This window comes from Solea solea, chromosome 1, assembly GCF_958295425.1.
Source record: "Solea solea chromosome 1, fSolSol10.1, whole genome shotgun sequence".
NCBI lineage: Eukaryota > Metazoa > Chordata > Actinopteri > Pleuronectiformes > Soleidae > Solea > Solea solea.
Window position 1 is genome coordinate 3,311,604 of NC_081134.1, and position 19,115 is coordinate 3,330,718.

Consider the following 19,115-nt stretch of genomic DNA (forward strand, 5'->3'; position numbering starts at 1 on the left):
GCAGTCACTAAAAATGTGACTCTTCACATTTCTCGATTGATAATATCTAATAACAGAATAACTCAAACAAACAAACAAACTAACCCGTAAGCTTTTCATTAGGTAACGGTTGAGAGGTTGACAGGTGAACGATGAGTACAGGACAGGTGAATAATGAGGACACAGGTGAATGATGAGGACAGGACAGGTGAATGAATGATGAGGACTTTAATTGAGGTCCCTCAATAGGTGAGAAAGTTAAAGCATTTGTGACCTTTGACCCCATTTTGACTGATACATTATGTGTTTACATATTTAATTTTGTCAGCACTTTAATTTGTAAAGGTTTCCCTTTACTAAAAACTTTATTCAAAAATGTACAATTAATGTGAGATGTGTGTCCCCTCCTTTTTGCACGACACAAGAACCCCAACTTTGTTAAAAAAAAACAAGCTATATTTTACTTTAACTTGAGTGCATTTGTAAGCCAGTACTTTTACTTACGTACTGAAGTAAAATTTGATCAAAACAGTGGCACTTTTACTCTTTCCACCTCTGTTACTGACGCAGTGATTTCAATGTATGTGGCAAAAGACACAGCAGACACAGGGCGGCGCTTGATGTGCGCATTATTGTGATTTAATTCACTATCTGTCTTATATCACAAAGAAAGTCTTCAAAAATGCAGACTAGGATTTCTGTATATAAACTGTACACAAAAAGCAAGGCACTATACATTCCGACTCGTGGAGCTGCTGCTCTCAAACGTGCTCACGTGCAGCTCGGCGAGTCTGAGTCACTGTGGCGGGAGTTCCCTACAGTACGAGGCCTGACGAGGCATCCAGACGAGAAGACATTCACCTGACACCACTGGCATTGTTTTTTTACATAAATACATCTACACACACTTTGACACACATAAACACATTATGTACAATCGCACACACACACACACACGTACACAACCATAGCATGGCACTCTGACACCAAGCGTCCATGAGCGGTGTTTTAGAGGCCACTCCAAAAATCCACACCACGTATGAAGGAAAGCAAGGTGTTGGTTGGTTTGTTTGTTTTTAAACCTTCCGTTAAACCACTTTAAATTGTTGTTGTTTTTTTTACGTCACGACAAAGTCCAGAAGTAAAACATGACTATATAAGAAGCAAGGCGAGAGTCTGCTGCCGCTTTCCTTCCCAACCAGTGACTTTCTCCTCGGGGTCCTCACACATCACCATCAAAAACAGCTCCATTAAAAACATTTATTTTGTTTTTCCGTCTCAGCCGTTTCCACACTTCTTCATCTTCACTTCTTCTTCACATACCATCTTTATTTTCTTCTTAAAACAGTCCTTTGGCCTTCTTTATATTCACTTGCTTCCACCCTGGCAGACATTCATAGTCCTCTCTCGTCATTTCCAAAGCTTTCTGTAACAGAGAATAAAGACAAAGAATTCATTAATCAAAAAGAGAAGATTAAACACACTCTTATGGGTTTTCTGTCTGAAAGATTGGATTGATTATGAATAAAGGTACAGGACATGTTTGTGAATTTGTCAAGAAATTATGGGATTAATGGGTACATTTTGATTTGGGTCAGATTATGATTCAGATTTTGGTTCTAATCCAGGTATTTGCTCTTCACGTTGAAGAGTTTTAAACAAAACCAAGAGGGGAAAAGAGTATTCTAAAATGATATTGTGGCCTTTGTAGAATTACTTATAAATACATAAATAAACAGATCAAATATGAGTTATCAATTTTAGAGAACCTTGAAATGATTTAAAACAAATGCGAAAACCAAAAAGGTTAAGCCTTTATGACACTTTTATGACATCATTTCATTCTAGCAGTGTGGTTAAAATATTCATAATTTAAAAAAAGAAATTCCCCCTAGAACAATGATGTGCAGTCAATATGTTTGACTTTTTAATACAAAACACAACTCAAATGTCATGATCTGTTGTTTTTTAAACGCTACACAACAATTCATCTTCCAAAAATAATGCAAAATGAAAAACAATGGGTTTTAATGAGAAAATAAACAACACTCAGTGTTTGACATACATGTATTTAGATAAAGGGGAAAAAACCGAGTGAACCTCGGCACCGTGTAACACTTTAGTTATGTCATGCCTCCATTTTGTGTTCCACAGACGGTGAGTGAGTCAGAGCAGTGAAGTGTGTTTGTGCAAACTGAGAGACAAGAACCTCAGGTGGAGTGTGTGTGTGTGTGTGTGTTTATGTGAAGAGGAGAACAGCAGCAGCAGCAGAAAGGTGTAGAAACATGAAGGTGGTGCAGTTGAAGGTGTTAAGTGACAGAGGAAGCCAGGCTGCACAATAAAACATCGCATCAATTAACACATAACAGTTTAAACGTGTCGTTAAAATCACCTCATTTACAGCCTCAGTCGTTCACGTTGATAAACAGCTGTGAAAAACCACCAGGTAATGAAATGTACTCATGAATGAATGAATGACTGAATGAATTCTCACATAAAAGTGTATAAAAGTGCATCTGCATCTTTCATATTTGTTTTGCCAATGAAATAAATTGAAAAACATGGTATGTAATGTCTTAAAAGTGACAGTTTAGCTTCTTCGGTGACTGTGGCTGATATGAGGGACTCGACAGACTTTCTCATGAACTCATCATCAGGACGACGGTGTTCTATGTCGATGTAACTGTGCAGCCGAGCGCAAAAACTTTTCCTCCTCCAACCGGCACCACACTTCCAAGACACAAGTTTTTTAAAAAAGAAAACTGTGCTGACATGCTCGAGGGGGGGAGGGGGGAGGTTGGGGGAGAGAACACGCTCGTCCGTGTTGGTGAATCACACACGTCGCTCCTCTTACCTGAATCCACCTACAACTTGGTCTGTAAAGTGAGAGTTAGATGGAGTTAGCAGGGATGACATGACTGAGGATGTAGATGAAGGAGGAAAAATCCAACCTTTTCAATTCAACATCGACTTAAAGCTCTTTAAATATAAATGCACGTCCTCCAGGAAGACTGAAAGCGACTTTAACTGTAATAATAGGTGCTGTATTAAAAGGACGTTTCATAGTTATTTCTCTTTGCAGCGAGTGAGACAGAAGAGTGTTGTGTCCGCGGATCAGAGGACATGAACCTGTGCTTCCTTAATGACAGACATCTAAATGACACCACCCACCTCCATGCGTGCACTGGTTTCTGTCAGGGTTGGCAGTACTGACCTCAAAGTCCTGGTCGGACAGGTAGAGCTCCAGGCGGAGTGGGTCGACTCCCTCGGGGAGCGGCCGGGCCAGCAGCTGAGCCAGCGGGAAGATGTTCTGTGTGAGCCGAGCCAACACGTCCTCCACCAGGATGATCTGGTGACACACCTCGGCCTCCTGCAGCCAGGGACGGTGAGATAAGGGACAGTGTTTTAATGTTCCGTTCAGGATTCCTCCTCAAATGCAACTTCTTTAATCATTCAACACACATTTTCCCGACCAAAGACGGTCTTTAAGTGTAGATGAATGAGCACGTGTGGATGTGTTTGTGTCGCTGACCCTCTCTGTGATCTCAGCCACGTCCTCTCTGTGCTCCCAGCTGGGGAACATGTTGGTGAACGTGAGCGGCTCCAGACCGGCGTGGATCAGATACGACTTCTGAGGCTTCTTGTCGTTCTTCTCTGAAGAAAGAAACCAGCAAGAATATTTCTGAAAAGAATGTCCAGTTGATAATCTATACACTTCCGTTTCTTAATCTAAGCTTCTTCAATGTGGCTATGTTTTGCGTACAAAAGAAAGAAGAAACAATTAACTGAAAAAATGAGTTAGTTGAGAAAATAACTGACTTCTGTCCCATAGAAAACATGTGGGAAAAAAGTGTATATTTGAACGTAAAGCGTCCCTTTTACCTGTGCAGTACTGCAGCACCGTCTCCATGGCGCACTTCCTGTCTGCGTCCCAGCGAATACGAGCCGAGCCGGCGTTCTCGCTGTCCTGTGGCCACCAGCCCTGCCACAGGTAGACTTCATGGAAGTTATCCACCAGGAACAAGGCTGTGAAGAGACACGGGAGTGTCTTTAACTCTGTGAGAACAAACGTCAGAATGTACAAAGTGTGTGTGTGTGTGTGTGTGCGTCTCACCAGGCTGCGGGGCGTTGTACAAGTCTTCCTGCAGGAAAGGCAGTGAGCTGACCAGGTCTGGAGCTCTGGACATGTGGAAGAACTCGGTCGCCACAAATTCTCCAGATGTGCTGCTCAGCTGGAAGAGCCGCGGGGTGAAGTTGAATTTGCCAGGATCTGACGGGAAAATCATTGCTGAATGTTAGAAACACAATTCACCCTCACTGTGACCGTGGGTTTGGAGCTGTTACTTTTTAACCAACCACTGAATATGTGTCTTCTGTGTCAGAGCTGAGGCATAACATGTACATAAAGTGCACGTGAAGGTGAAGATCAAACTGAAAGTGCACCTTGCAGCATGCAGTCATAAGCCTTCCTGTCCCTCCTGCCCAGCGCCTCCCAGAAGCCTGGAGGCTCCACCCCCTCGTCACACTCATGGATGGTCACCTTACTGCTGTTATGGAGCCCGGCTTCCAGAGGACACCTGAGAAGAACACAAACGTTCACAGCAAATGAGACGTTTCATGTTTCCAACGCCAACACAAATGGCCCCGCCTTATAAAACTCACTGTTCTTTGATCTTGAGAGCGGCCGTGTTTCCCACACTCCGAGTGTGCAGCTGCGTCTTGCAGCCGTGCCACAGGTACATGACGGCCTTGTTGATGTTGAGCAGGATCATGGAGGCTCTGGAGCGCAGGCTGCTGATGTGGCACGCCACCTCCAGTAGGTGGCCTTCGACCGGCACCTCACCCCGCACACAGTACAGGCGCCAGTCATCTGGACGCAGAGGGGAGGTATGAACACATGAATACAGGCACTTTTACTGCATATCATCCACCAGGTTAATAACAAGCAAATAATAGAGGTGCTTACTCTGAGTGTTCTCCTCCTCCTCTTCTCGTTTGCCAGCGTGAATGATCATCCCTCCATTAAAGCACTGCAGAAAACATGGAGGCTCCTTCCCCTGCTGCACCTGAACCTATGACAACACAATTACAGGCTGGTTTTAAACGTAAATACTGCATGAATCTGGTGAACTGACAAAACCAAAACAGACACCAGAAATGTACTTCCTGATTTTGGTTTGAGCCATTTCTCCCTCTCTTACCTGTGCTCCTCGCTCCTCATCCAGCTCCACCGTCATCAGCGCTGATGTTCCTTTCTCGCTGACGGTGGAGTGTCGGCCCTGCCAGAAGAAGTAGCAGCATTTCTCTTTCCCCGGTCCAGTGCTCCTCGCCTCAGGATTCTGCCTACGTCCAACTGGAACACAGACGCGCATAAGATTTATCAACGAGTCCTAAAATAAATAAAACCTTCTTGCCTGCTCTAAGTGACTAACCTGAAGTGCTGACCATGTACTTCCACTTGACCACGTAGGCGTCTCCCTCGTGGAACTGGCCGATGCTTTGGCGTGGGAGGCGGCTGTAGTCGAACTCCAGGATGTGCCAGACGTCCACTGACACTGTGCTGAGCTCCTGTATCCTCATGCGGTCCTCGGTCTCCACTGGGCCATAACCACGGCCCACGGTTACACCATCCAAGATGGTGGAAATGGACGACTGGAGGATGGGGAGCATCAGGGTGGCGTCATAGGGCCGGCAGTCTCGTCCCGGGGCCTCCTGGCAGTGACAAGCAAATCACAGACATTAGTCCACTCTCCTGCTATTTAATTGGGCACCAAGCGGAAGCACAGAGGGGATCATGCCTTCGCTGGAATGATCTGCCTCTGCAGATAAGACAGGCCTCATCCTCATTCCTCCTTAAAAGCCACCTCTTCTCTTTGGCCTTTGACACTTTGTGAGACGTTGATTTTTATTTATTTTTATTTATTGTTTTTTATTGTATGGCTGCTATTTCTTCATGGGTTTTTGATCATCTTTAATTTATTTTAATCTATTTTATTTCATTTTTACTTAAAAAAAGGGGCAAAAGCAGGCAAAAGAAAAATAATAATAATAATAAAAAATATAAGAATAAAGAATAAGAAAAATAAAAAGTCAGGAAAAAAAAAAAAATCTCTCTCATGGCTCTCTGATGTTCGTGACCTGAGTGTAATTATTTTATATGATAACGATTATTCCTGCATATGCACCTTCAGCTCAGGTACAAGCTCGCCGCCGTCCTTCGGTGTCAGCGCCTTTGCTTCAGTCCAGTCCATGAACTTCTCCTTGAACAAGATTGTCTCGTTGTGCTCCGTCAGCCTGCCGAAAATCGCCCAGTCAGGACGGCCCTGGCCTTTTCTGTGGCGGAGATAAACCCGGAGACACAAGGAAAATGAGAAAACGTGATTTAACTTTCCACCAGTCTGTGCTGTTATAAATCAGGGAGGATTAAAAAAAGAAAAGAAGATGTTATATAAAACTGACAGTGTCCTCTCACCTGGGTATGAGTGTGTTGCAGCCGCCAGGGTCGAGTGGGTTGACGTCACAGCAGGTGTAGTCAAACGTCCCGTTCCAGAGGTGTTTGGCGAGCTGGAACGCCACCTTCCTCTGAGCAAGAGTCACCTCTTTACCGTGCCACACGTACACCTCACTGCCAAAGTCAAACACCAACACCTGCACCAACACAAACAAACAAAAACAATGTTTCCCATTGTCACACAAGCTATGTGAGGTTCTTTCTGTTGTGTACATAAACAATATGCAATAGAACATAAAAACACAAATAAAAGACAAAGTATAGTAGTAGTTCTAGACTTTTTAACACCTTTATAGTCGTTTGTTGGCAGAAGCAGGGCACAGATGGATGTAGGAGGTGCTCTTCACTGCACCTGCTGTTGCTAAGCAACAAATTAAAACCAGCTCGAAGCACAGAGCTTCTCAGAAAGTCTGTCATATAATACTGTTTGAGTGAACAATAAGAACATTGAACACATCCAGTCGAAGGAGCTTCTGCGTTGACAGGTCTTGCTTAAGATTAATATGATGTAAAAAAAAACATTCACTGACTTCTTTGGAGGCCAGCAGAGAGCAGTGAGGGACTTTCCCCCACTCATCGTCGTCAGGAACCAGTTTGTCATCCAACAGTCTGAAGATACAGTTGGTTTCCACGATGGCGTTCTCAAACTGCTCGTCCTCCTCTGGTGGACCCGCAGCTATGGCAACATTATAATATGTACGTCACGGTCCGTAACTATTAAAAAATGTCCACAAGCAAGCAAAATAAATATTGTCTTACATTGGTAAGCACCCTGTCCTCCTAAGATTGTCCAGAACAGCTGGTGGTCCGGACCCTGTGGGTTAACCCCCTCCTCGATGGCCTGCACCTGGGTCGCCCTGCAGCCCATGTCCTTCTTTGTCTGGATGAAGGTCGCTAAATCCATCGCCTTTTGATGGGGAAACAAAGTTTGTGTTTAACAGCATATCATGCTAAATTATTAATCCAGGAGTGATACACTGATAAACTAAACACATACAAACATACCTATGGGAACTAAATACAATTTCTGCTGCACACTGGCCCTTTAACAACTGAGTCAGCCACCAAAGACACAACAAAGTGGCTGTGAAAGGACTTGGCCGACTGTCACTGGGCCTTTTGTGCATCACATCAAAAATAATACTGGCAGTCACCACAGAACGAGGAGGCAGGATGAAATAGTTTAATTGAGAGCGAGTGAACAGAATTCCTGTGTACGACTGTGGACAAGCCAGGAGGAACACAGACAGTCAGATCTTTGATCAACTCTGATGGTGGAAGGATTCATGCTTGTCGTCAGGTAGAACGCTCACCTTTGCCCTCTCGATGACGTTGGCGAACTCTCCTGTCCAGACGAAGCAGTGCTCTGGAGTCACCAAGAGGAAACAGTCTCCACTGTTGAGTGACGATGCTCTTGGCTCCACTAACCTGGTCTGAACGTGACGACGACCTACGGGGAAAACGTCAAGTTCATTGATCTTCATTGAAGATTTGAGGTTACAACTAAAAACACCAGGTTTCAGGCTTAGGTTTCTGATCCTAGAAAGCTGGTTCACTTTGGGGTAAATCCCCCTCGAACATGAGATGATTTTATTAGAAATAATGAAATCATCTCATGTTTTTTTCAGCTAGATTTTCCATGGTAACAGATGAGGAACCCAAGCAGGTTAAGTTCAAAATGCCTTATAAATAAATACCTTTGATCTGCATCAGCATGAGATTCTTGTACGGCACAGCGCTGTTGTTGGACATCTGCTCCGAGACGTTGACGCTGCGCAGACTGACGCTGCTGAAGTTTTCATGACTGGCCAGACCTGCCAGAGCAGCTTCAGAGTACTCGGAGGTTTTAGTCACTGAAATGACACATTAAACACATTAAAGGAAGTCACAGAGCAGCATGGGAGGAGATGAGAACGTCATTACACTCACTCTTCTCAGCCTTCATCCTCTTGCTCTCCAGCTGCGCCACATTGAGTCTCTGCTCCGTGTACTCGTGTCTGATGTCCTCCCTGGCCGCCAGCATCTTCAGAGGGTTTCTGGACGACTGGACGTTTCTGGACGGACGCACCGACCGCTTGTGCTCCACCATGGCGGACGTTAACCTTGGAGGGTGAACAGCAGGTGTATGGGAATAATTATCATCATAATATATACAGTGTATGAAGATTGTTGTGTCAAGTGCAGTCCCACACTGTAGCCGTCACTAGGGGAGTTTCTTACTTGGGGCCCTGAGAACCAAAGATGCTGTCAAAGTCCTCGCTGATCTCGATCCTGGTGGGCATGCGTGGAAACTCGGCGACGCGTCTGTAAAACTTGGAGAAGATCTCGTCGTCCAGCTTCATCACTTCCTTCACGGCCTTCTCGGTCACTGTCAGCGTGGTTTCCTGCAGACCTGCCACTGATCAGCAGAGGAGGAACAAGATCAGGACTAATGCAATAAGAAAATCACTACACACACAGGAAAAGAAACAGGCAAGTGAATGGAAACTAATGCTCAGCAAACAGGGAATAAAAACAGAGATAAACTATGGTGTTTAATAAGATTATAGACTGAAATGAAAGATGGAAGGACTAACCTTTGCTATTCAAACGTCCCAAGAAGCTCTCCAACTTGTCCAGCTTCTTGTCTGACTCCATTTCTGGTCGAGCTTCAATTTCTGGAGATGAAATCATTTCATTTCAATCAAACGTGACATTTAAGCTGTTCTTGTTTATCATTTTATTAGGGAGCTTTCACTATTTGTATGGCAATGTAGTGCAAGTTATAATCTTATAGTTCTGTGCACTTCTGGGTAAATATTAAAGGTCATTTGTTTGATATCTAGGACTTACAGTAACTTGTGGGTATAAAATGGGTAAAATCATTTTCACTACATTCAAACTACTTCATAAAACCCTCCGTCAGGGACTTCTTCAGCCGTGTTAGCAGTGACGTCACTAATCCTTCTTACCTTCTTGTGGTTTGCTGACAGCAGGCGTGCTATTCTTCAGTTTGGTGGCGACTGGTGACAGGATGGGACTGATGACCGAGGAGGAGGCTGCGAGTCCTACAGGACAGAAAACACACGTGACGGGTTCACACTGAAGATCTGAGACTACAGAGAACAGAGCTGGAAAGTAACGAAAGAACAAATCCTCCTTTCATTCTCAAAGGGAGGCTCATTACTTTAGTTGTATTGTATGAGGGGTTATTATTGTTTGTTTTTTTGGTCTCTGCATGTCGCCGTTCCAACATCAATACTGATTTCAACCTTCACGAATGACAAAAACATAAAGAAGTAATAACACGATACGATACGTGATATATGGTCCACGATACCAATAACATCACACTACAACCATTCTGTGTCTCGAAACGTCAGCTTTGTTAGTGTTTTTGTTCTGCTTAGTTTAGTTATCGTGTTAGTTTAGCTTTAAAGTCACGTTAAGTTCATGTCACTTTTGGTGTGGGTTTGATTTTCACTTCCCCCTTTTATTTTGGTAAATGTCTTGTCTTCCTGTCTCGTAGTTTCCTCAGTTGTTTTGACACATCTCCCCCAGATCCCTCATGCACTTCACCTGGTGATCCTTAAGTAATCACTCGCACCTGCCCTTGATTCCCTCTCCCCTATATAGTGTCCCCAGTTCCTTTGTCTTTTGCCAGTGTGTCGTTTCTGCTCCTAGAGTTCACGTCAGGTCTCAAGTTTGTGTCGTCTTATCAAGTCTTGTTGTATAGTCAAGTTTAGTTTTTCCTTCGGTAAATAAGTGATTTTGTTTTGCCTGCCATCTCAAGAGAAAAATAAAGACTCTTGAACCTTTGGTCCTGTCGCGTGCATTTGGGTCCAAGTAGTGTAATCACCATTCCTAACATTCTGTGATAAGACAATCATGCAGTGATACATCATGGTGTCTGTCTGGAAAGTTAAAAGTGCAGGATTTCTCTATTAACTCACAACACACAGAACAAAATGCAAATCCACCATTAGCCCACTGTAAACTCCCTCTTCTTCGGCCCAAGTTTCCCCGATTCATATGAGCAGTGCCACCGTGAGGAGACATGAAGTAGTGACGCCCGGCAATTTGTTAATTAAAGTATCAATATTTGCCCTGGCGTATTGAGTATCTATTGCACGGGGAAGGACAACGATACATCATGTAGTGGCAAAAGTACACTTCATTCCAAAGCCACTGGAGAGTCTTTAGCTGTAAGTAAGTTTGACTCGTAGGTACTGTTGTAATTCATCAATCACGAAGGCGAGGGAGAGTTGTGTGAAGGGTTTGCACATTTATTTCCACTTGCCGTACATCCAAGTTACATTTCCATCTATATGTATCCAAGCTACTCGAGGATCAGCGTCACATTGAAATGTTCCCTTGATGTTCAGTTTGTGAATGACGATAGATTCCAACAGTAAGACAACGTAACCTAATGTCACATAGTGACCTGACGGTCAAAAACCCTTGCTACACCAAAACATACATGGACACATCCATCCAACTGCATCTTCCAATTCCTTTATCTATCATAGCCGTCAAAGATATCAAAGTGTCCATGGTAGCTTTTATCTAAAGAACAAACGGTTAATAAATTACATTGTAACAAGTATGAAATCTTGCATCAGCCAGCCACCCTAACCCTGAACTAAACTAACTTGACTTTGACTCCTACACATCATCAGATCGATCTTTTTGATCCAACAAGAACAACAGAGCAGATTCAAAGAAGCAAGCTTGACATTTTGAACACACTGACCTTTCTTGACCATGCGAGCAGCCACAGTGTACTGGGTGGAGTCATTAGCCGCTCCCCTGCCCTTTGTCTTCCAGGCGTCCTCACGGGTGGAAATCATCTGCTTCCTCTCCTCAATGGTCATCTGAGCGTCAATCTCCTCTCCCGTCTTCTGCACACGGGACACGGGAGGAATTCAGAAAAATGATCCAATTAGTGATGATTAAGTTAAAGGGGCCAAGTCGTGCATGCAAAGCAATAAGCTCTGCAACAACCAGGCCGAATGTCCACTTCCATTTCAAAGGACTTCCAGTCGCGACGGTCTGATTTACGAGGTTTAAACGCTGCATAAACAGCAGACAAGCATCCAAACATCACAGCATCTATGACATAAACACTCTCGTCAGACACTTTCACTTCATGTGACTCTTCTAATACCTCTGAACCAATTATTCATGTGGTAACAGCATCAAACCAAGCATATATTAAATGATTTGGTGCCGCGTCCATGTCCCTCCATAATCCTACGCTGAATTATTTTCTCATGCTGTCGTAATCAAATCTCAACACCAGAGACGGTGAACCGTCACACGTGAGGAGCTGCAAACCAAGCAGGAGAGATAAAACTGCGGCACATGCACAAGTCAGGTGCATGTCCTTACCTGACTGTGGTGGTCAATGTACTGACACTTTTGGCCAAGTGAGATAGGAGGAGAATAGGTGGAAGAGAAGACGGGCTCCTGGAGGATGTAAAGGTGTGTGGATAAGTGGAAGAAAGGAAAGACAACAAACATGCAGATGACGGAAGAAAGAAAAAAGGACGGATGCAAATCCAAGGCTAGAAAACTGCAAATCCCACGCGCCATCCTTCTCTACAGATCTACAGCTACATAAGTTATATTTTTATTAATGTGTTTTAAACAGACAGAAAAGACGGCTTTAATCAAAGCACCATCACAAAAAAAAAGTCATTAATGCGAGCTAAAATGTAAATAAATAAAACCATAAAAGCAGCAAAGTGCAAAAGGCAAAAGTCTCTATGATGCAAGTGGCAAGTGCTTAAATAATAATAATAATAATAATAAAAATACTACTTTTACAATATTCTGCATTGAATTTGCAATAAACTCAAGTTGTTAGTTATTATTTATTATAGGGTAATAAAGTATGGAGAGGGTAAAAATGACAACAGCTCTATTGAAACATATTAACTTAAAAAGACAATGAAGACTGTGTATACACTAGTTTATATTTATGTGTGTGTGTGTGTGTGTGTGTGTTAAATGTTAAAATGTCCTTCATAAAAACATGACAATTTGGAAAGGTTCTTGTCAAACTCAAATCTTATTTATCTGTGGTTGTAACTCAGCGTAACCATGAAACTGTGGTACTATAAACACCAGGGTATGTGTTCGGAGTGGAGCTGAGGAATTTTGACCAAAGTGCGTATAAAATTAAGCGAATAACAACATTTCAATATATGTGAGGAAGAGGAGGAGGCTGATGACTCTCTTAATTTCATCTAAATTCGCCTCCTGTACACCTCTGTATTTTAACGTTGGGGATAATGGTGTATTTTCTCAGGTGGTAATCGATATGAAAGCTTTCAGAACCACTGATCTAGACAAGTCTACATTGGTGTAGAATTGATTAGTAATGGGTTAAATTCCTGCCATGCTGCTGCTGCTGCTGCTGCTGCTGCTGCTGCTGCTGCTGCTGCAGAGATCACTGTTAAAACACTGTAAGTAAAGAGCGACCGACGACAGCTTCACAAGAAGCAAACAGGCTCACACAGCATCCACACACACACACACACACACACAACTGGGGTTGGAAAACAGCGTTCCCCCTTGTGAAGCTGATTGGTTTTCGGGTCTTACCCACAGCTGTTCAGACACAGACACGGCAGAGTAGTCTTGAACGACCACCCCTTCCTCCTGAGGGGTTAAAAACAGGGGAAGTACTCGATCAGAGAGAGGGAGAGAGGGGAGGTGGGGGGGTTGGACGAGGGCAGCCATTGTTGCAGTTTAATGGGTTTCAGGGTGAGAGTGCCTGGAGGATTACCATCCAGGGTTTAAGCGGGCAGTGCTGCCCTACAGAATACTAATGTGAAGTAAATGAGCTGCAGGGACCTTACATTTCAGTCTAACTGCTGTTCAGACACACTGACACGTTATTTCCTTCACTTCCATCTGAATAACGGTCGTCACGTCTTCAGGTTTACGTGAAAACTTGGTCTGAAGTTCGCCGGGACAGACGCTGTCATGTCCACTACTGCAGGTTTCTAATCCTACAAGTGGGATGTGTCCTATGTTTGTGGATTATAATGGTTGGATGATGGACGATGTGGACGACTGGGCAAAAAACAGCAGATGAACTAAAGGGGGAAATGAAAGGAGCACTTAGCTACAAGAGCGGGACGTGGAGCTGGCATGGCAACCACGGGGGGGGGGGGGGGGGGGGGCACTGAATGCAGGCATTTTACAAATATTACATGTTAAATTATAATATATAATTATATGTTTTTCAAATGAAAACACAAACCAACAGCTTTTTGACTATATAAAAAACTTATTTATAATTAAGTGGACTAAAAGCAGGACACTCGGGGACAGAAACAAGACAGCATGAAAGCGAAAAGTCACAGAATTCAGAACACGTCTGCTAAAGAGTGAGAAGCTGAGTTTTCAACCGCTAATCTGCAGATGTACTGATTACGTTTGGAGGACGAGTCATACTCGTGTGCAATCCTAGTTTTATTTACACTGATATGAGGAGACGAGTAAAGACTTGCTGCTGCTGCTGCTGCTGCAGAGTCTCTGCACAGTCAAAGCGCACGACAACAAATATGCCTCAGGGACATCATGTGACGTCATGGACGAGGTGATCCCAGGTTTGTTATGACAAACAAAGAGTTAGCACGAGTGCTGGTTAGTGGTTACTCCCATACATGTGTCGATGGAAGAAGTAATGATGATCTCTATTCATTTTGGCTCTTTAATAAACGAGATGTAAATAATAGGGTGAAGGTTAACTAACAAAATCCTAATTATTAGAAAAGAAATGACAGTTATTCAGGGTTATGGCAACCATAGAAACAAAGTAATCCAGTAATCCAGACATGTCATATATCATGTGTTAAAGGATATGACAAAAACAGTGTAAATGTGTGTGTGAAGGCATAATCCCGTGGTTGCTGTGGACATGAATATTATCCAAGTTAAGTGTTATTTACAGAGCTGTGTGGAGACACTGACCTTCTTCTGGCAGCTCTGCTCTGTCTCCCATAGCTGCGCCTGCTGCTCGGTCGACGCTACTTTAACCACTTCCTGCTTCTTGTTGATCCTGTTCCTCCAATCCTCTTCACCACTCTTCTTCAGCAGAGCCACTCTGATTTAAAAAAAAAAAGAAAAAAAAAGTTATTACATTGATTTAATCTTAAAATCAGCATATGATCATTTATTTCTGCACCTTTTGGAGATTTATTCTTCTCTATAGCGCATAACATTCTTCCAAAAGTCTTTTAACAACCAAATCTTACACCGTCAGCTCATATTTGTGCAATGTAACTGTAAAATAAACCCAAGCGTAAACTTTAAATCAAACGAGAAACTTTTTAAATAATATTTCTTACACTAGAAATGTCGGTAACACATATTCACTATATTAAATTACCTTTATTAGTAATTATTAAGCACGTATTAACACCTTATTCTACCTCTATTACGACATGAATTAAGATTTTTCCTGATTAAGGTGTTAATACGTGCTTAATAATGACTAATAAAGGTCTGGTATGCTATGTTAGTACGCACCTAGTAAATAATGGTGAATATGTGTTCCCTAATCTAAAGTGTTAGTGAAATGTCTTTAGTTAAGAGGCCAGTTCAATGATGAAGTTTGTAAATGATGTTAAATTAGTGTCAGGGATAATTGTTTTATTGTGACCTGAGCTGGTCTGCCTGTGGAAGTTTAAATCAAAATTCTAATAAAAAAACATCTGACTATTGTTGCCTCACATTTCCATTATTTCCAATCAAAGTCATAAGAAAAGCAGGTCAGATTTCTGCTCTGCAGCCTGGAATCGTGACTGTTAAAAAAAGACCTTGGCAAACTGCACGGGGAGGAGAGCTGATAACGGGTGGCTGAGGGGTAAAGAGAAAAGTATGTCACCATCGCCGCTGCTTGAGCGTGGACGGGGCAGAAATGAGGGCGTTAGGAAGTATTCACTAAGTCTCTAGAGGACGTCTCCGGTCCATACAGGCCTGTGTCGGCTGACGGGAGAAACACAATGCTGCTAAAAATGTCTCTCACCTCTGAAATCAAAGGACATAACAAACCAGCCAGGAAGAAAGAGGCAGTTACTCCTGCCTGATTCACACAGTGTGAACAGTGTGAATTTGACCGAGCCAAAAAAATAAAGAATCTCTGTGGGTGTGTGTGTGTGATCTCTGCTGACATCTCCGTTTCCCAGAATAGTCCATGTGAAAACTGTGAGTAACTTTGCTTTAGACCTCCATTAAAAGACCACACTTTAATACAAATACTCATTTGAGTTTTTCACTTTTTGTTTTTAGCTTTCTCTTGACAATTGGTATTTAAATAGTGATTTTCTTGTGCACTTTCTTCACTTTATTTCACATTTATCCGATCATTCATACATTTTGGGGGTTCAGTGTCTTGCTCTAGGACACTGTGGTGTGAGGAGCCAAGATTTTTATTTTATTAGACGACATTGTCTCATCTTATAAACATGTAAACAATGCAGTTTATATCGATGATTTTATAGCCAAAGCTAATGTTTCTGAAAGTTAATTCCTTTGATTTTTGCAGTACAGTTTGGTTGTTAAGCAGAATGTTTTTTCACATCAGAAAGGATAAGATAAGCCTTTTGCTTCTCAACATGCCTGGAGGCTTTAGTGAGTAATGTTTATTGATGAAAAATAAAAATATCTCTGTTTCTAAAATAAAGCTCTGAATTCACTTCTTTTATTATCCACAGATAAAAAAAATACTTGACATTTAAGTAAGTTAAATATATAAATATAAATAACAAAGTGAAGACATTCCTGCGAGAACAGCAGAGGTGCTACAGCTTCATCTCCCACAGAAACACATAAAGTGCCCTGTCTCCAAACTGTGAGCCACAGCTTTGATTGCATAAGAGCGAAAACAAAGAGAGCCCCTGACGAGGTTTCTGTTTTTGTATCTGACCCAAAACAGAACCTGATGCGGTTAATATAAGCTGCACTCTTGTTTCCCAGAGTTTCCCTGAGTTTCCCTGAGTTTTGCTGCATGGCCCCTGCATGGAGACGTGTCTCATTTCCCCCCTACAACCACCCTGCTCACCTCTCCCTGATAGACATCTGTTTGGAGGACATGTCGTCAGACAGATGCTCTCCAGAGTCTGTGGGAGACAGCAGATCACCAGAGTGGACGCTGACCCTGCTGAAGTCGTCGCACTGGTCCAGGGGCAGGGACTGGGACTTGATCAGGGACTTGGGGAAGGACTGGGGTTTGGGGGGTGTCTGCGGAGGGACCTGAGGTTTTGGCGGAGGCTGAGGCGGCGTCTGAGGGTAAGGTTTCGAGATAGGCTGGACAAATCCCTGAGGTTTGGGATGGGTTTGAGGAGACTGGGTGAAAGGTTTCGGGTACGTCGGTGGGGGCTGCGAGAACGGCTGGGGTTGGATGTAGGATGTTGGTTTGGGTTGGGTTGGAGGAGGCTGTTTGGGGAGAGTTTGAGGAGGCTGGCTCACAGTGTGCTGCTGCTGTTGGCTGTTTGACACGTGAGACACTGTCCTGGATGACACTTTCGCTATCAGTTGCTTCACTGGTGGAGACTGATCTGGCAAATCTGAAAGACGAGAACGCAGGATCAAAAATCTGTTAAATATGCAAAATAACTGAAAAATATCATTAGAAAAGTCAATAATTATGTCCAGAATTGCAAACTATGGATTGCCAGAGACATAAATATCCAGGTTCATGTTAACAAATGTTTGTCTGTAGAGGAAACAGTAACTCCGTCATACAAAGCCTGCTGTGTTATGAACAGTGTGTGAACGAGGGCTGCACAGCTTATAATTTAATGATGATGAATTATTGAATTGAATGATTTTGGAATTTCTTTCTCACAAAAGACACAGATATTTGTTCACATTGGTGGCATATCAGTAAAAGAAAAAGCTTGGTTTCCCAAGTACAGCTATGTGAAAAGCCCTTTGTGGTTGCTCAGCCTGTACTTAAGTCCTCGGGGGAATCAGTGTAAATCAGTGTAAGTCCTCCTAACCTCATAACACTATAGAATAACTGCACAAACTTTAGTTAACATCAATCCATGCAGAACTAAGTAAGAGGACAGCCTGCAGACAAGGCTTCCATTGTGTCCTTTCTGTCCTCTACCTGCTTCATATAAGTGGCCGGCAAATAGTTCGGCACTCTCTCACTGAGCGCTTTCATGTCTCAGTGCACTGTCTGTGTGCATGCATGGGAAAAGACCACCCTGTGGACACACTCTGCATTAGCACATAAAAACAGGTCAGGCCCATTATACTGTTGCATGAGCTCAGCTATGACCCACAGGCGTGATCTGGTGCGAGGGACCGTAGACCCTTTACCATGACAGATACACACACACACACACACACAGTTCGGTAGTCTTTGGTGTGTGTGTGTGTGTGTGTGTGTGTGTGTGTGTGAGCATGTCAGGAAAGAGCTTCCTGGAGCTGACACTAGACAAAGAGAACCACGAGGCAATTGCATGTTAAAATATGCTAATTAGATGCACGTCTCTCTCCTTCACACACACACACACACACACACACTGTCTCTCTATGAACCAAATCAAACACCACCAGCTGGGACAAGTGTGTGTATGCTTGTGTGTGTGTGTTGGCAGAAAGCAGTCATGCGTGGGAGCATGCTGTATATAAGACAATGAGGATAATGAAATAGCCCCTTTCCCTAGACACTGCTTCCTCTCTCTTGCTTTTTGTCACCCCCTGTTTTCACGTTGTCACACCTCTGTGCCACCAGACAGTTATTCCTTTACATTTCATTGACCTCGTACTCTTCTCCATCCTTTCTCTGCCTCTTCCTACCTGAGATGCCTGCCCGGCTCCTCTCCTTCTCCTGTGTGGAGGAGCTGTGAACTGCTGCAGCCTCTCTCAGGTAGTCCTCTCTTCCTCTTCCTCTTCCTCTTTCTCCTGCCTCTGCTGTCTCTCTGCACTCCTGGGAATCTGCGTCTGCAGCTCTCCGGCTGGGCAGAGGCTCTGACTCGCCCCTCCACAAAGAGGGCTCAGCAGCGCTTTGAGGCTGAGGATGCTGATGCTGCCTGCTGTCCCGCTCCTTATCGGGGGAGTGCTGGTTCTCCTTTATGTTGCCGCCTTGGCTGTCTTCTGAGGCTCCTCCCTTCTGTCTCCTCCTCACCTCCTCCTCTTGCTGCTCCCTCCATCCCTCCTCCTCCTTCACCACCTCCTCCCTCTGCTGCCTGTGACCAGCGGAGGAAATGGGAGCAGGAGGAGCCTCCACTCTCTCGTGGTTCTCAGAGACGAGAGGGGAGGAGCTGGGTTCAGGCTCAGGGTGGCCTGGGTCCCCGTTCTGGGTCATGGAGAAGTACCTCAGCGCCCTCTCCTGGTGGCTGATTGCATTGCTGGAAGCCTGTTGTTGGGCAGGGATGTAGGGGTAGGTGGTGGCCTTCCCCAGACTGTCATCATCACCAACACCGGTGCTGCCTGGCGTCATGGTTACCATGGTGACAGCCGCTTGAGCGGTGACTGCTGCCACAGATCGAACCAGGGATGCTGACAAGGGCTCCAGTTTGATCTCGCCTCCGTTTTTCAGCTGCAGGAACAACGGGAGACATGTTAGAATCACAACAGAGTGGGGGGGGGGGGCACTTAATATGAATAATAAAGC

General features: G+C 43.8%; 1 protein-coding gene across 4 annotated transcripts in view; it reads right to left on the reverse strand.

Moving 5' to 3' along the window:
- Nucleotides 1-192: 192 nt before the first annotated feature.
- LOC131468669 (supervillin-like) overlaps nucleotides 193-19,115 on the reverse strand; it is a 41,593-nt gene continuing 22,670 nt past the window's right edge. For all 4 annotated transcript variants that reach the window (XM_058643467.1, XM_058643381.1, XM_058643212.1 and 1 more), the window contains exons 15-40: nucleotides 18,299-19,040; nucleotides 16,548-17,052; nucleotides 14,456-14,588; nucleotides 13,079-13,135; nucleotides 11,861-11,938; nucleotides 11,223-11,370; nucleotides 9,442-9,537; nucleotides 9,067-9,147; nucleotides 8,711-8,888; nucleotides 8,420-8,592; nucleotides 8,188-8,343; nucleotides 7,804-7,940; nucleotides 7,250-7,397; nucleotides 7,021-7,166; nucleotides 6,452-6,627; nucleotides 6,165-6,312; nucleotides 5,412-5,691; nucleotides 5,181-5,332; nucleotides 4,946-5,051; nucleotides 4,642-4,849; nucleotides 4,423-4,556; nucleotides 4,094-4,249; nucleotides 3,862-4,005; nucleotides 3,512-3,633; nucleotides 3,194-3,349; nucleotides 193-1,405 (exon numbers count right to left, since the gene is read on the reverse strand). In XM_058643467.1, coding sequence (XP_058499450.1) covers nucleotides 1,319-1,405; nucleotides 3,194-3,349; nucleotides 3,512-3,633; nucleotides 3,862-4,005; nucleotides 4,094-4,249; nucleotides 4,423-4,556; nucleotides 4,642-4,849; nucleotides 4,946-5,051; nucleotides 5,181-5,332; nucleotides 5,412-5,691; nucleotides 6,165-6,312; nucleotides 6,452-6,627; nucleotides 7,021-7,166; nucleotides 7,250-7,397; nucleotides 7,804-7,940; nucleotides 8,188-8,343; nucleotides 8,420-8,592; nucleotides 8,711-8,888; nucleotides 9,067-9,147; nucleotides 9,442-9,537; nucleotides 11,223-11,370; nucleotides 11,861-11,938; nucleotides 13,079-13,135; nucleotides 14,456-14,588; nucleotides 16,548-17,052; nucleotides 18,299-19,040 — 4,647 coding nt within the window. In that variant the 3' untranslated portion in view covers nucleotides 193-1,318. The remainder of the gene's footprint in view (nucleotides 1,406-3,193; nucleotides 3,350-3,511; nucleotides 3,634-3,861; nucleotides 4,006-4,093; nucleotides 4,250-4,422; nucleotides 4,557-4,641; nucleotides 4,850-4,945; nucleotides 5,052-5,180; nucleotides 5,333-5,411; nucleotides 5,692-6,164; nucleotides 6,313-6,451; nucleotides 6,628-7,020; nucleotides 7,167-7,249; nucleotides 7,398-7,803; nucleotides 7,941-8,187; nucleotides 8,344-8,419; nucleotides 8,593-8,710; nucleotides 8,889-9,066; nucleotides 9,148-9,441; nucleotides 9,538-11,222; nucleotides 11,371-11,860; nucleotides 11,939-13,078; nucleotides 13,136-14,455; nucleotides 14,589-16,547; nucleotides 17,053-18,298; nucleotides 19,041-19,115) is intronic.